The 16,105-nt window shown below is 36.8% G+C and overlaps 2 protein-coding genes across 2 annotated transcripts; one reads left to right on the forward strand and one right to left on the reverse strand.

Moving 5' to 3' along the window:
- The first annotated feature begins 747 nt into the window (after positions 1–747).
- Positions 748–4,808, forward strand: LOC9321816 (putative leucine-rich repeat receptor-like serine/threonine-protein kinase At2g04300). Its single transcript, XM_021030387.1, is given in 12 exon segments — positions 748–884; positions 988–1,528; positions 1,624–2,328; positions 2,428–2,499; positions 2,596–2,667; positions 2,786–2,857; positions 2,952–3,136; positions 3,232–3,482; positions 3,588–3,714; positions 3,803–3,868; positions 3,954–4,143; positions 4,293–4,808. Coding segments are annotated over 12 exon segments (2,781 nt in total). The 5' UTR covers positions 748–793; the 3' UTR covers positions 4,702–4,808.
- Positions 4,809–5,466: 658 nt separating this feature from the next.
- Positions 5,467–7,762, reverse strand: LOC9319702 (zinc transport protein ZntB). Its single transcript, XM_002885704.2, has 5 exons — positions 7,667–7,762; positions 6,716–7,564; positions 6,435–6,514; positions 5,999–6,263; positions 5,467–5,907 (listed from the first exon to the last, which is right to left on the reverse strand). The coding sequence occupies exons 2-5, from the start codon at positions 7,473–7,475 to the stop codon at positions 5,648–5,650; spliced, it is 1,365 nt and encodes a 454-aa protein (XP_002885750.2). The 5' UTR covers positions 7,476–7,564; positions 7,667–7,762; the 3' UTR covers positions 5,467–5,647.
- Positions 7,763–16,105: the final 8,343 nt, after the last annotated feature.

Genomic DNA, 16,105 nt, shown 5'->3' on the forward strand with positions numbered 1-16,105 from the left:
AACCGTACCTTTTTCTTCCTACCGTACTTTTTTTCTCCGAATAGTCACGTGATCATATTACTATAACTTGATCATCAGCTAATCATCAAGAAAACAACTATTTAGTGACTCCATTGTGGGGCAGATCAAGTTTGGTCCACAATGGTCGAACCATCCCTCATAGCCTTTCCAAACCAGAAGACACCGAATTTCATCCTCAACTCTTGCATTCCGATTCAACATCCGAAATCGACACTGATTAAATATATTTAGTACTATTTATGAAAAATTTGTATAAGATTTTATTTAGTTACTATATAAGTCTCTGATTTTATTTTTTTGTTAATAAGCACTTTGTTTTTAGTAATGGCTGATGTACGTAATTTCTGACATGTTAACTTCATTCTAAGAACCGATTTAGCGTTGACACATGAAAAAATCAAATTTTCCCTCCGACTTTTAAAATATTGTATGAGGTACATTGTGGTGATTGGCCAAGGATTCCTTTAAAGAATCCCTCTTTGCTAGTTGGCATTCGAGAATCAGGACCACAACAATAAACTAGTCATTTAAAAGAGCAAGGAGCGATTATTAGATGTTTGATTTGTTATAAATTTTAAATCAAAACCCACTTAGCATTTAACTTATATAGGTTTGAGAGCTGGCCTACTCTATTTTTTCGACAAGTTGAACCAGCAACTATAACGTCGTGCTAACTTTTTTCCCATAACGTCCATTGCATATATATCTCGAAAGCTGTATATGTATTTGTACATGTCAATCTCCTTTGTACGGTTTGTACGATAGAAGAAAAATGAAAACACATCCTCAAGCACTTCTCTTATGTGTGTTGTTCTTCATCACGTTTGGCCTTTTACATCTCGTTGAAGCTGGAGGTCAAGAAGGTATATATCTACTAGCTACATACACAATTTTTTGTTGTTGTTTTTAATACATTTACGTACTCTTATAATATTTATGTACGTTTGAATTCATATTTCTTACTAGGATTCATCAGTTTAGATTGTGGGTTATCCCCCAATGAACCTCCTTACGTCGATGCTAGAACCGACTTAACATACACAACGGACAATGGTTTCGTGCAGAGCGGTAAAACTGGTAGAATCGATAAGGAATTGGAGTCAGACTACGACAAACCAATTTTACAGCTTAGGTACTTCCCTGAAGGAGTCCGAAACTGTTATACCTTGAACGTCACCCTCGGAAACTACCTGATCAGAGCCAGTTTCGTGTATGGTAACTACGATGGTCTTAATAAAGAACTCGAGTTTGACCTTTACCTTGGTCCGAATCTATGGGCAAACGTGAAAACAAGCGTGTATTTAAGGAACGGAGTGACCACAGAGGAAATCATCCACAGTACCAAATCTAAGGTACTCCAGGTTTGTCTTATTAAAACAGGAACGAGTATACCTATTATTAATAGCTTAGAGCTGCGACCACTTATAAACGATACCTACAATACGCAAAGCGGCTCGCTGAAATATTTATTTCGGAATTATTTCAGCTCTTCAAGGAGACTAATAAGGTATATATCAATCATGCCGTTTATATTAATCAAGTTCAGTTTTGGTTAGACTACATAATAATTTGTTTCTAATACATATATAATTAATGTGTCAGGTACCCGGATGATGTCAATGATCGTCATTGGTATCCATTCTTCGATGAGGATGTGTGGACAGAATTGACTACAAATCTCAATGTTAACAGTTCTAATGGTTATGATCCACCAAAATCTATAATGGCTTCGGCCGCAACACCCATAAGTAACAATGCGCCCTTCAACTTCACCTGGTCATTGATCCCCTCTACGGCCGAATTTTATAGCTACATGCACTTTGCTGATATTCAGACACTACGGGCCAATGATACCCGAGAATTCAACTTTATATTGAATGGGAACGTTGCCTTGGAACGGTATAGACCTAAAACGTTCGCAGCAGGAACTATATTCCTCACAAAACCAAAAACATGTGAAGGAGGGAAATGCATCATAGAGTTATTAAAAACGTCAAAGTCTACTCTTCCTCCGCTCTGTAGCGCCCTCGAGGTTTTTACCGTGATCAAGTTCCCTGAATTGGAAACAAATCAAGATGACGGTACGTCAATGCAAAATATCATTTATTTGAATTATTGCATTTTATGTGTTGATTACTGATATATCATGAATTTTATTCTAGTTTTTGCTATCAAGAATATCCAAAATACTTATGGAGTGAGTAAAATTAACTGGCAAGGAGATCCATGTGTTCCTAAACTGTTTATCTGGGATGGTTTAAACTGCAACAACTCGGATGTTTCCACACCACCTATAATCACTTCTTTGTAAGATCAATCATTAAATTATCATATTACTTGTCACATCGTATCATCATTATTGAAAGCATTTTTCTATGAAATGTATGTTCATCAACATGTCTTTAGAGACCTATCCTCAAGTCATTTAACGGGGATCATTGCACCTGCCTTTCAAAACCTAACCCACCTACAAAAATTGTAAGTATTTTAAATTTCGCAACTAAGCATCACGAAAAAAATTTGTTATCTTTGATACAAGAGTTACATCTTATGTATTTCAAATGCTTTAATTAGGGACTTGTCAAATAACAATTTGACAGGCGGAGTACCTGAGTTTCTTGCCAGCATAAAATCACTTTTGGTCATGTGAGTTGCTTTTGAGTTAATAAATTTTGTTTTTTTTTCATTTCGCTCCATTACAAGCTAGCCTTTTTCGTCCACTATAGACTTGCTTATTTTCCTGACTTTGTATCTACTTTAACAGAGACTTAAGTGGGAATAATCTTACTGGTTCTGTTCCCCAAACCCTTCTACAGAAGAAAGGACTTACGTTAAAGTAACTATTTTATCATATCATATTTTTTAGATGAATATATAGAAGAATTTCATGTGTTAAGTTATCCAAAATAACACGGGTAATTAACCCTCAGTCTTGAAGGAAATATATATCTTAATTGTCCGGGTGGATCATGTGTACACAAAGACGGAAATGGAGGTGCCAAGAAAAAGAATGTTCTAGTGTTGGTTGTGGTATCAATTGCAGTTGTGGTAGTTCTTGGAACTGCATTAGCTCTTTTTTTGGTGTTTAGAAAAAGAAAAACACCGCACAGTGAAGGTATATACGAAAAACTTATCTATTTATATAAACATTTCAACATATTCACAATATAAATATGCAAAGTCTCATTATGCTTATGCCATACAACATAGGACCATCATCATCGACTCAAACGCAAGTATCAGATGCTAGAACAACTAGATCATCAGACCCGATAATAATGAACAAGAACAGAAGATTTACTTATTCGGAAGTTGTAAAGATGACCAATAATTTTGAGAAAATCCTTGGTAAAGGAGGGTTTGGAATGGTCTATCATGGAACTGTGAATGGTGCTGAACAAGTAGCCGTTAAAATGCTTTCACCCTCATCATCTCAAGGGTATAAGGAATTCAAAGCAGAGGTACTTTATAGAACATTTTATTAAACATTTGTAGAAAAATCAGTGTTCTTTAAGATGTGATTTGTTAAATTAAATCTTGATTCTACATTCTTTCTACTCTTGCAGGTAGAACTTCTTCTCAGAGTTCACCATAAAAATTTGGTTGGCCTCGTTGGATATTGTGATGAAGGAGAAAATTTATCTCTCATCTACGAGTACATGGCTAAAGGAGATCTTAAATAACATATGTTAGGTAAGTACTATAATTAAAGAGTTTCTACAAATATCACGTTTGTTTCCAGTTTTTGTCTTCTCATATTTATATCTCGATTTAACTGTAGGAAACCAAGGTGGATCTATTTTGGATTGGAAAACTAGACTAAAGATAGTGGCCGAGTCCGCGCAAGGTTTAATGAGTTTTGACATACATATTTTCTTGATTTCCTCTTGTTCTTTGCTTAAACCATGACGAAAATGAAATTTTCTATATAGGGCTGGAATACTTGCATAATGGATGCAAACCACCAATGGTACATAGAGATGTCAAAACCACAAATATATTGTTGGATGAACATTTTCAGGCCAAGCTTGCTGATTTCGGTCTTTCGAGATCTTTTCCTATCGAAGGAGAAACCCGTGTGGACACAGTTGTTGCTGGAACTCCTGGATATCTTGATCCAGAGTAAGTGTTATAAGTTTGTTGCTTACCGGTTTGGTTATTAATTAGTTTTGAGATCAACATTATCAGCTCTCGTTTTTCATTGCTTAATTGATACAATACTTTTTGCATTTTTTCTGCTTTTCTAATGGCATAAAGAAACTATTTTGCAGATATTATCGAACAAATTGGTTGAACGAGAAAAGTGATGTTTATAGCTTTGGAATTGTACTACTAGAGATCATCACAAACCAACCCGTGATCAACCAAAGTCGTGAAAAGCCACATATAGCTGAATGGGTTGGGGTAATGCTTACAAAAGGAGACATCAAAAGCATTATAGATCCAAAATTTAGTGGAGATTATGACGCTGGTTCTGTCTGGAGAGCAGTTGAACTAGCAATGTCATGTGTAAATCCTTCTTCAATTGGAAGACCAACCATGTCTCAAGTTGTTATCGAATTAAATGAATGTCTGGCATCAGAAAACTCAAGGAAAGGAATCAGTCAAAACATGGAGTCAAAGGTTTCTACAGAAGTCAGCATGAACTTTGGTACTGAATATACCCCTGTAGCTCGCTAGGCTACATGAGCCATCTATCTTTTGTTATATTTGGTGAGTTATTTTTAATAAATTTGAATGTTTGTAATGACTTTTTGTAATTGATAAATGTGATTCGTTTCGTTCAAGATTAGTTAGCAAGGCTCTAGATATAGTAAAAGACAAATGACTCAATCAAAACTCCCCTAAACCCACCTAAGTTTTGCTGGAAGATTGAAAAATTGGGTAGGGATAGACCAACTGCAGAAAATTAAATAAAATAGACGCTCAATGAGAAAATAAAATAGACGCTTAAAGAAAATTACATTGGCAAGACCACGTTCAAAAAATAATTTAATTACTTAGCAAATACAGCATTTAAAAACTCGTAAATCAGTTAAGCACAAAGATAAGTTACATACTTACATGTATTCTTCAAAGGTAACAAACAACGATCGAGCTAAACTCCTCTGAGCCTAGACTTTAACCATGTAAGGTGGTGGCACGAGGTTTCTAGCAAGGACCCGAAGTTATTGAATTCGGTAAGAATAAAAACTAATTGGGGTTATAGAAAGCAACTGTTTACTAGAGATCTTCAAGATCACATTCTTCTCAAAGAAGTCAATTTGATCGTGTTAAAGCTTTAGAAAAAAAAAACATTACGGTGATTCAAGAATTAAGACGAAGCATCGAATTCAATCGAAAAAAAGCATCCGATTTTCAGAAGATCTCCACTTACAATCTCTATTCAATCTTTTGTTGCCTCTCTCTCAAAAAGGATACACAATTGTCTCTTACAAGAGTCTATCAATGAAAAAGAATCAACATTTCAGATGAATAAATTAAGAATTAAAAGAATAGCAACTGTACATTGTAGTCTTACTCAACAATACATGTGAAACCAAGAGTATGAGAGAAGTATATGTGACTGCAAATGAAGAAACATGAAAGAAAGCAAAAGAAGAACTCAGAGAGAAGTGTGTTTGGTTTAGAGCCTAAGATAGCCTCTTCTTTCTTGGACTATGTTTGGTCTCTTCTGGAACGATCTTCTGTTAAGAGACCAACTTCTTTTCAAATTTCTCACTCTCCACCAAGAAGCTATCCGACTATATAACGCTGGAAAACCGAAGCAGCACAACACTAGAACCAGCATTATCAAACAGATGTACATCACATTTCTGAATCCGTCTCCTAGCTCCGGTTTGTCTTGTCCTGTCCATGGAACTCCTCCAACATTCATTCCAAAAACTGGCCATTTAGACACATTAACAACAGGTTAAGATAGTACTTCCGTGACGAAATGGAAACAGAGTATTGGGTTTTGGGTGCTTTGGTTTACCTCCGGTAATAATCGATAGAGGAAGGAATATTATGGAGAGAAAGGAGAGGTAATAGAGCTTTCGGTTGATTTGCTCGGCTTGCCAGCTATCCAAACCAGCTTGAATTGCAGTCACACGATTCGCAATGAAGCCTACATTTTCTTTTAACCGTCTTAACCGCCCAATCAACTCTTCCAACGAGTTGATGTCTTCTGCCAGAAACCAAGGCTTCGTTGAACATTTTTCCTTCACTCTTGGAAATACTTGTTCTCCATGTGCAATCACCTGAGATGCATGCCAATGTTTAACTAAGAGTAGAAACACAAAATGAAGCCAGAATCTTCTAAATCACAAAGCAGGATGTTCCTAGAAGAACAAAATAGTTGCTGCAAAGACATGAAATCACACAAAACAATGTTCTGAAGAAAGCTTGAGGCTGTTGATATATAGCTCTACCTGCAAAAGACGCTGCAAGTTGAGATGCAGTTTAGGGAACCTTCTATCATCCAACATCTGTTTCTTCATAGCAAATCCACCTATCGTCAAAAATGATGATACATATGAAACCAAAAAACAACTATACAAATGCCTTCTGAAATAAAGCTGCAAATGTGCATAGACTTGAAAAGAAATAATCAAATGGAGAACAAAACAAATGGCAAATGCAGGTTTCTCATTTTAGTCATATAAGGGTTTAGTAACAAAATTAGCTGTTGAAGAAGAGAGTGGTAGCTAACCTCTATCCATTTCGAGTTCCACAGCATCCAATTCGATCTCAAGTTTAGTAACAACATCTTGAAGCTGATCAACATGTGTATCAATAATATGCACAACAAGATTCGAAACAGAAGTTGGCACAGGGTTATCAGCTTCCTCAGAATGGTTCATAGTCAGCAAGAATTCAAGAACATGCTCCTCAATAACAATCCCACTTCTTTCCTTCCTCTCACCACGATAATACGAAGGAGAATCCACACTAGGAACTTCTGAGAGAAGCGATTGACCCATAGGCGAGAATCCTAACCTAGGAACTCGTCCTAAAGACACAGTAATCACAGAATTCTCAGTAATCCTCGCAGCAATCTTAAACGTAAAACTACTCGAAGCAGGACCAGGTGAATTAACTCGAAACACAAGCGCTCCATCAACATGCCCACAAAAGGGTCCATTACTAACAAGAGAAAGAATATCTTGCAACTTCAACGGTGGACATAAAGCATCAATCAAATGCTGAGCAGATTGAGAAAGCTTCTGATTTCCTTTAGGTAATTCAACATGATACCAACAAAACTCTTTCCCTGTTCCTTCAGCAAGATCCCATTCTTTATTATAGTATTTACCATCACCATCAAATATATAAGCTCTTTGTCTCACCATTCCTGAGAATTGATGAGAACTAAACCTATGTGAAGCGTCTCTACGAGGAACACTACTTGTTAAAGACTCAAGATCCGTCTCATCTACTTCATCACCAATTCGATCTTGCTGCTGCATCATTGACAACAAATCTTGAATCTTTCTCACAATTTGAAATCAACCCACAAAGAAAAATTGAAACTTTATCATCAAACTCGCGAAATCAGTTCCTGAAACGAATTGGGTAAATGCAAAATCTCATGATCAACAAACAACAACAACAACATTGTAGAATCCGGTAGAGAGACGAGTTTAGATCGGTGTGAACTTACACATGCAAAGGTGAGATCTAGCTGGAGATTTTGGTTCTTATGGAGAAGACCCAGTTGTGGAATCGACGGGTGAGAACGATGAGAACGATGAAACAGTGAAATTGGTTTGTTGAGAAAGTTTGATGGAGAAAGAGTTGACCAGAGAAACAAAAACAAGTCGGAATCTGTCAGATCAAATTTAATGGCACAGATTGGATCATATAATCTTTATGGATTTTACTATTTTCACATATAGTATGTTTTTAATGTCAAATTTACATATTTAATACAAAATTAGCACTATATTAATTAGAGTGAATCTCAACAACTTTTTTTTGTTGTTGTTGAAAATAATCATTGTAAATAACTAAATATAAGAAAATGTTATAAACCATATGGATGGATTCCATCTACGGCCCATTAGGGTTTTACCTTATTCTCTGTATCATGCTATTATCCTTGTATATATATCCTTTATTCTATTAATGAAAGATACAGTTCACAACACGTTATCAGCACGATAGCCTCTCCACCCTAAAAGCTAAAAATCCCAAAACCCTAAATCTCTCTCACAAAATCCAAAACCATGCCGTCTTTGTTCCTCAACGATATCGCTTATCTCTCCGTCTCGTTTCCTACCGAGCTAAGTGTTATTACTCATCATAATACTTAGACCTCATTAATACATTCATGCTTTAGTGCTCAGTCGTTTAATTATTAAGATCTATATAACTATATTATTCTATGATCGACACATGCTTTAGTGCTCTATTGTTTAATTATTGAAATCGATACTTTATTGTTTGTTTATCTCATGCATCGATTATTGCTCGTGTATTTAGTATCTGTTTGTATACTTTATTGATACATGGTTTTATATATCCATGACACAAACTTATTATGTATTCGTCATGCACATATAATAATCATTTAGTTAATTCACGGAAACACATGTTTTATCATAGATTTTATTCATGAATCAACCGATTCATGTAGTCACGTTTGTCATGATGGTCAGTTTAATAAATCGATGGTGTAAGTTCTAAAGTTTAATTCACTTTATAAATTATAATGATCACTATGGTTACGATGCATGATCCCATGGCTTCATATATTGTTTTCATCGCCACATGTCTCAGTTGTTTGATTCATTATTTTATTGTTTAGTAATTCGTTTGGTTTGATAGCACCAACAATATTAAAAGAATTTAATCATTAGTAGTGATATTAAATAGGAAACTAAAGATGGATTTTTTTTTACTAATGTAATAGCCATGTTTCCATGAGCAAAATTTTGAGTTTCTCAGGAATCAGGATTATATATATTGAGATTTTGTAAGAGGTCCCAACCAGCTAAGAGACATAACTGTTTCCAATCTCCGTATCAGATCTCGGGTCTCTGTTTCAGTTCTCCAATTAAGATAAGTGCTATTTATTTATTATGCTTTATATACATGATCCAATTAAAGTTTGATAAGATAAAATTTGCATGAAAATTGGCACATGTGATTTGATTTATGATTGGAGAATTAATTGAGAAGTTAGTGAATGGAAAAATGTTTAATGGCATGATAGATTGAATATTTTAATATAAACCCTAGGTTAAACCGAAAGTAAACCGAAACTCTAAATCCTAGGTTAAACCGGTTTAATAAACCCTAAGTCACGGTTTAAGATCAAGCTTCCCATAAATGGAAAATTTCCAGAAATAGAAAGTTCCATATAAAGAAAGTTTACAGAAATAGAAAGTTTCGTAAAATAGCAAGTTTCCCAAAATAAAAGGTTCCCTAAAATAGCAAGTTTCCCAAAATGGAAAATTACCAAAATAGGAAACCCCTTCATAAGGAAATATTCCAAAACCCTAAAGTACATAATTGTTTAGGATTTCTTTCTAGATGAGAAATAAAAATTTTCTATAAAAGGAAAGTTTCCATAAATAGAAAGTTCCATACATAAAACCGAAATCCTAGCAAAAACCCTAGTACTATAAATCGCGGATGCTAAAACCCTAAAACTTAACCGCGAAATCCTAATATCCTAATCTAGTATGATCCGATTGTTTGGTTGTTGCATACTAGATCAATCTTCTAGGGTTGATTTCATCCATATATAACATGATTGTTTAGAAAACACTTGCTGAAGACAAGCATGGCTCGGTCTTAAATACCGCATGACTTGGTATAACCGATTACATGAGTTCTCATTTAACTCTATATATTATAGATATCAGATATCAACTATTATGAATACACGGCACTCAATGCCTCTGGTGACAATTATTTAAAATGGGCTTTGGACACTGAGATTGTCCTAAAGGAAAAAGGGCTTGGTGAATCTATTATGGAAGGAAACAATGTCACCAGAAGAGAAAGATATAAGGCAATTACTGACATACGCCATCACCTCAATGAGAGTCTCAAAATCAGTACCTCACTATTAAGAATCCTCTGGACCTCAGGACAGAGTTGAAAAAAAAAAAAATCAATATAACCACCAAAGAACGGTGCTATTACCCAAAAGCCCGATTCGATCGGGAGAATCTCAGATTCCAGGAATTCAAATCCATGAATGAGTATAACTCAGCACTATTTAAAATAGTGTCAATACTGAGATTCCGTGGTGAGGAAGTTACTGAGAATGACTTGCTAGAGAAAGCATTCTCGACCTTTCATACAAACAATATATTGCCTCAGCAACAATATCGTGAAAAAGGTTTTTACCACATATGCAAGTCTAAACTCTTGTTTTTGGGGAAGACTCCTCTGTAGAGAGTGCTAAGGAGTGAGGCTTTGGAGAAACCGTGATGAGAACATTGATTCTGATATGCTACTTGCTAAGCAAAAGAATGAGTTATAAATAGTGAAATGAGACCTCCTGGTCCTACCCCATTATCAGAAGCCCGTTGGGCTGAAGAGCCTAAAGAGACTAAAGAGTCTAACCACGTCCAAAGAGATAAGTATCATGGCCACAGTCATGGTAAATGGAATGAACGTGGTAGAAGTGGGAATTATAATTTATATGATCAAGGAAACCATTCATATGGTTAAGGCCACCGACCCGACTTTGGTCGTAATCGAGGTAGGCCACGGTATACCCAAACCACAACACTCAAATAAACTTGTTTGCTACTTATGAGGAATGGGGAAACCATTGGACTAAGACGTGCAGGACACCTAAGCATCTCGTTGATCTCTATCAAGAGAGTTTGAAAAGAATCAAGAAGCTCATTTAGTTCATCACGATGGTGAAGAAGATTTCGACCATGAGATAGATGATTATGAGAATTCAATAAACGAAATATCTAAAGACATGGTTCATTAGCCAAATTGCGGGTATAGCTAAATTTAGTGAAGGCTAAGGGTAGGCCCATGGCAGGCCCATATTCCCAAGGGCACGCATCCTCAAATGCTTCATATTCACCCAGCTCAAAGGGGCTTGTTGAGTTTCAAAGAAATGTGTTTGAATAGTTTTCACATTGAAACTAAGGGTGAAGGGAACAAAGGATTCCCATATATTACTAAGAGCACCCAAGACCATGAGAAGGTCTTAGAGACTATACCCGCGTCATAGACCTTTACTATGCCAAGGTCAATATGATAGAGGCTAATACAGTAAACAAAAGGGTTTACTGAGAAATTCACTAATGGCATGACCGGCTTGGCCAGCCTGGTTCTAACATGATGCGTAAAGCTGATATTAAAATCAAAAGGGCACACTCCTTAAGGATCTCACGTGTGCAGCATGTACACAAGGGAAACCCATACTAAGATCATCACCAGTCAAAGCAACTAGAAACTTGGTGTTTGCTAGATTGCTGGCCTAGACCATAAGTCTGTGAGCCCACATACTTAAGACTATATGTCTAGATAATGCTGGTAAATTATGTCCCAAGCGTTTTATGGCTACAGTATGTCCATGAGGGGGAGAGTAGTATACCCCGTGGCACATGTCCATACTTGAACTGACAGTACCTTCTTGGGGACACACAATATTACATGCAACAAGAGCTTATACGCATCAGGCCATTCTAGTGAGCATAGATATTCCCCATCCCAATTGCTAACGGGTCATGAGCCAGACGTTTCCCATCTTAAGACATTTGGGTGTTCAGTCTATATACCCATTGCACCACCACAGAGAGCAAATGATGGGACCTCAAAAGGGGATGGGAATATACGTTAATAATGATTCTCCCACCATCATTAAGTATCTCGAGCCAAAGGCCAGATTCAAGGATTGTCATCTCAATGAATCCGTTTTCCCAACACTGGGTGGAGAGACTAACAAGCTGGTCAAAGAACTTACATGGAATCAAACATCCTTCACATGGCAAGATCCTCGGACTCCATCAGAGATCCAAAAGACTATATATCTGCAAAAGCTAGCTAAAACAGTTGCCAAGATTCCTATAATGACCCAAAGAGAGTAACAAAATCGTACATACCAGCTTGTAATGCACCAGTACGTATTAATGTTCACAAGGAACACAATCAAGTTGCTACAGAGGCTAAAACAAGTAAGAAACGTGGTAGACCCAAAAAGGTTCCAAAGACAAGAACCCTCGGAAATCAAAGAAAGGTGCAAGGGAAGTCGAGAAGGTTCAAGAAACCATAGACATGGCCGGCTAATAGACATAACCTTAAGGTACCAATCAATGAGGTTTGGGACGCCAAACCTCAAGGTCCTGAAGGTGTAAAGAGATCTCTATAAACTATATCATGTCTAGAATACAATGGAACCGAAAAGATGTCGACATCAATGATAATATATTTGCGCACAAGGTAGCAACTGAAATGAATGAGGATCAGGAGCCCACGTCTATACTAGAGTGCACTCAAAGACCTGATTGATTAAAATGGTACAAGACCATAAAACGTGGAGCTAAGAATCATTAAGAAGAAGAATGTGTTTGGTCCAATACAAAGGACACCATTCAATGTAAAGCCAGTGGGACAAATGAGTCTTTGTGATTGTGTGAAATAAACATAGTGAAAGCGTAATATATCAGACACGGCTTGTCGCACAAGGATTCACACAAAGACCAGAAATAGAGGAGATATACTCCCCTGTGGTGGATGCTAAGACATTTAAATTTTTGCTAAGTCTGGCTATATAAAAGAGAAAGATTTGCGGCTAATGGATGTAATGCCTGCATATTTATATAAGTCCACTGGATAATATATGAGATTACCAGAGGGTATTGAGCTCAAAGATAAGAAAGATTCTCGAGAACAGCACTGCATAAGGCTGGACAAATCCTTATATGGACTGAAACAAAGCGGACGTATGTGGTATAACCGGTTAAGCGAATATCTCATCAGAGAAGGCTATAAAAACGATCCGATCAGTCTATGTATTTTTATCAAGAAGTTTGCAAACAAAGGATTTGTAATCATAGCAGTGTATATGAATGATTTAAACCTCTGGGTAATCGACCAAACAGTTGAAAGACCTAGGCAATAATTAAGTTCTGTTTGGGATTACAACCTAAGTACGTGAATAATGGAATCCTTGTGCATCAAATGGCATACACTGAAAGAGTACTCAAAGAGTGCTTAATGAATCTGTGAAGACGAAGAATGATCAAGCTATCAGTGCTTCGACGAATTTGGAAAGTGGTTTAGGGAATATATACGGACAAGAGAAGGCAAAGCTTGAAAGTGAAGTTATGGGTGCTAATGAGAGAGAGAAAATGCTTCGGCAGTTCATTGTGTTGTCTTGGGGATGCTTCATTGTTGTTATTGCCATGATACTTGCAATGGGGAAGTAGTTTTTGTTTTGTTTGTTGTTGTTGTTGTTGTTTTCTGTGTTGTCGTTGTTGTTGTTTTCTGTTTTGTTGTTGTTGTGGTATGACAAGTTTGTAAGTCTTGTTTGAACTAATGGGAGTTTCATAAAAAGTTAATCCAACATAAGAGCCAAAAAGAGCCGCTTAGTCATAAGGATCCCACCAAAAATATACAAGGATCCCACCAAAACAAACATCATCCAACTTAAGCAGCATCCTACATCAGAAAGATCCTAAAAGACATCAATAAGATCAGCCTATTTCTTGCCAGGCTGCCAAACATCAAACACTTTGTCAGTCCATGGGGACATAAAGAAAACAGGCGGTTTAGGAGCTTCATCTTTGCTAGCACCTTTACCACAACCCTTGCCAGCACCTTTGCCACGACCCTTGCCTTCACCATTCTTAGTTCCTGGAGGGCGTCCACGAGCACGTCCCCTACCACTTGGATTAGCTGCTGGAGCACTTGAATGCTGAGGTACTTGTGTGGACTGACTTTGAGAACCAGATGGTGTGGACTGGCTTTGAGCTTGCTGCCACCTCTTTGGAGCATTGTTAATGCTCCATGGATCATCATTATCCTATGAATAAGACATACATTGATCAAATCTGAATAAGACATAACTAAAAGAGGCAATACTCAAAATGTCAGATTACTTACAAGACATAACCACAGCCTCACGACACAACTCCCTAATTCCACCATCTTTGTCTGTCTTGATAACCCTTGCTGAACTTCTATCCTCATGCGGAAGCTTGTACCAAATCGCTTCGACTTCACCACTCACTCCCTTTTCTTTGCAAAAATCCTCGAAGATTGACCATGTCATCAGATCATGATCCATCAACATGTCTTTATCCTCGAACCCTCCAATGTAATCGAACGACTGCTCCTTGATTGATACATCTCCTCGGTAGTGAATGTTGAGTTTCAAACACTCGAAATCACTACAAAATAAGAAATTCAGTTGTTAATCGTTGTAAACAAAGTAAAACAATATCGATCCAACCCAAACCCAGAAATTTTTTGAAGTCGGATAACCCTAGAGATTCTAATCTACAGAGAAAAAAACGCGAATCGACATACCTCATCTCTTCGATATACAATCCACTGACTCAACACATATGCAACCGATCAAACGCTTCCAATCATCGCCTCACTGAATTTCTTAGGAGATGAAACGAAGGAGAGAATCGAGAGAGTTAGAGAATTAGGGTTTCTGATTTTTAGGTTTTTCCAACAACGATTTGGGGGAAAGTAACGAGGGCATTATAGTCTTTTAATTAGGCTAATTAACCACGTTTTCTTAACCAGTAAACCCGGTTTAGGGATTCCGTCAGCCGATTAAACGTCTGTTAAGTCGAATGACTTAAACGACCATCAGTAATAAGTTTATGATTTAATTGACAACAATTAATTAACTAAAGTATTTTTAGACCAACGCAAAAGAATTGGGCATTAAACTTCCAAATAGAAATTACTTTGGTTTTTTTTTGGGAATTTTCCCTTAATTTTGAAGCCCAAAACAATTTGGCAACCTTCTCTATGAGAAGTTTAGAATCTTGGGTGATGTTTGATCTTCCAAAGTTCTTGGAATTGGGATTTAGGTTTGCTTGAAGAAATTCGGACTTTTCTTTTTTGGTTATGTCTTTGAGTTTGTGTAACCAAGCATAATAATTGGACGAAATTAACTCACACTTTTTCACTTCCAACGTAAATTTAAGAAGCTAAACAGTTTTTTTTTTTTCTCTAGATTTATTATTTTTTGCATTTGCAAATTATGAGAACTGTTACATAGACGATTCTACAACGGATAATTCCTTCCGACCCTTATTAAATCCACGATAGACGACACTTCTTTCTTCATGCTCTTGACGGACACCTTCAATGATCCACGACCTGACGACACTTCTCTCTCTGCGTATAATCCTGGCAAACGGCTATAATTGTACATCGCTGGAGATCTCCTGCACACTTACCTCCATTAATTAATCTGCAAATTTATTAATAAATCGCAGTATCTGGGACTCGAACCCCAGACCTCTTGGTGTGAAAGCATTAATTAACCCTTGGTCAACCAATGGGCCAAGGGGGCTTCCACAGAAGCGGAAAAACGGCCATTTTCAACCCCAACTATTTGGGGGCGGGTTTTTCCAACCCAAACTAAGACCCCCCGTCAATTTCTACCCAAACTCAAAACTAATTTAAATTCAAAACCTAAACTAATGAAAATTAGCCGATTTCAACATGACAGAAGACGGTGTTAGTTCAGGATTTAACGGCTGCTGAGTCAGCGATATCGTGGCATTGACGTGGGGGAAAACGGCCATTTTCAACCCCAACTATTTGGGGGCGGGTTTTTCCAACCCAAACTATTTGGGGGCGGGAAAAAAATAAAACGTCATCGTTTTAATTTTGGGGAAAAATTAAAATTAGGGTTCTTCATTTTCTCTCGAAACAGAAAAATGTTCGTCGATTTTATGAATTCACACTGTAACCGGAATCTAAAAGTAATGTAGCAATAGCAAGAAAAAGCAAAATTTGTTCCTGAATAGTTTGGTCTAACAATTGTGTCCGTCTAAATATTTTGAAAATATATATCAAAACGTAACAAAATGGTAAAATTTGGTGTAATTGGACGAAATTAACTCACACTTTTTCACTTCCAACGTAA

This window comes from Arabidopsis lyrata, assembly GCF_000004255.2.
Source record: "Arabidopsis lyrata subsp. lyrata unplaced genomic scaffold ARALYscaffold_3, whole genome shotgun sequence".
In the NCBI taxonomy this organism is placed as follows: Eukaryota; Viridiplantae; Streptophyta; class Magnoliopsida; order Brassicales; family Brassicaceae; genus Arabidopsis; species Arabidopsis lyrata.

What these genes read in the sequence shown, in the direction of transcription:
- LOC9319702 (XM_002885704.2), bottom strand. Translation starts at nt 7,475, where the DNA reads ATGATGCAGCAGCAAGATCGAATTGGTGATGAAGTAGATGAGACGGAT. An exon ending in ACTTGCAGCGTCTTTTGCAG is followed by an intron (nt 6,264 to 6,434) that starts GTAGAGCTATAT and finishes CATGCATCTCAG; the next exon opens with GTGATTGCACATGGAGAACA. An exon ending in TCTATCGATTATTACCGGAG is followed by an intron (nt 5,908 to 5,998) that starts GTAAACCAAAGC and finishes CTAAATGGCCAG; the next exon opens with TTTTTGGAATGAATGTTGGA.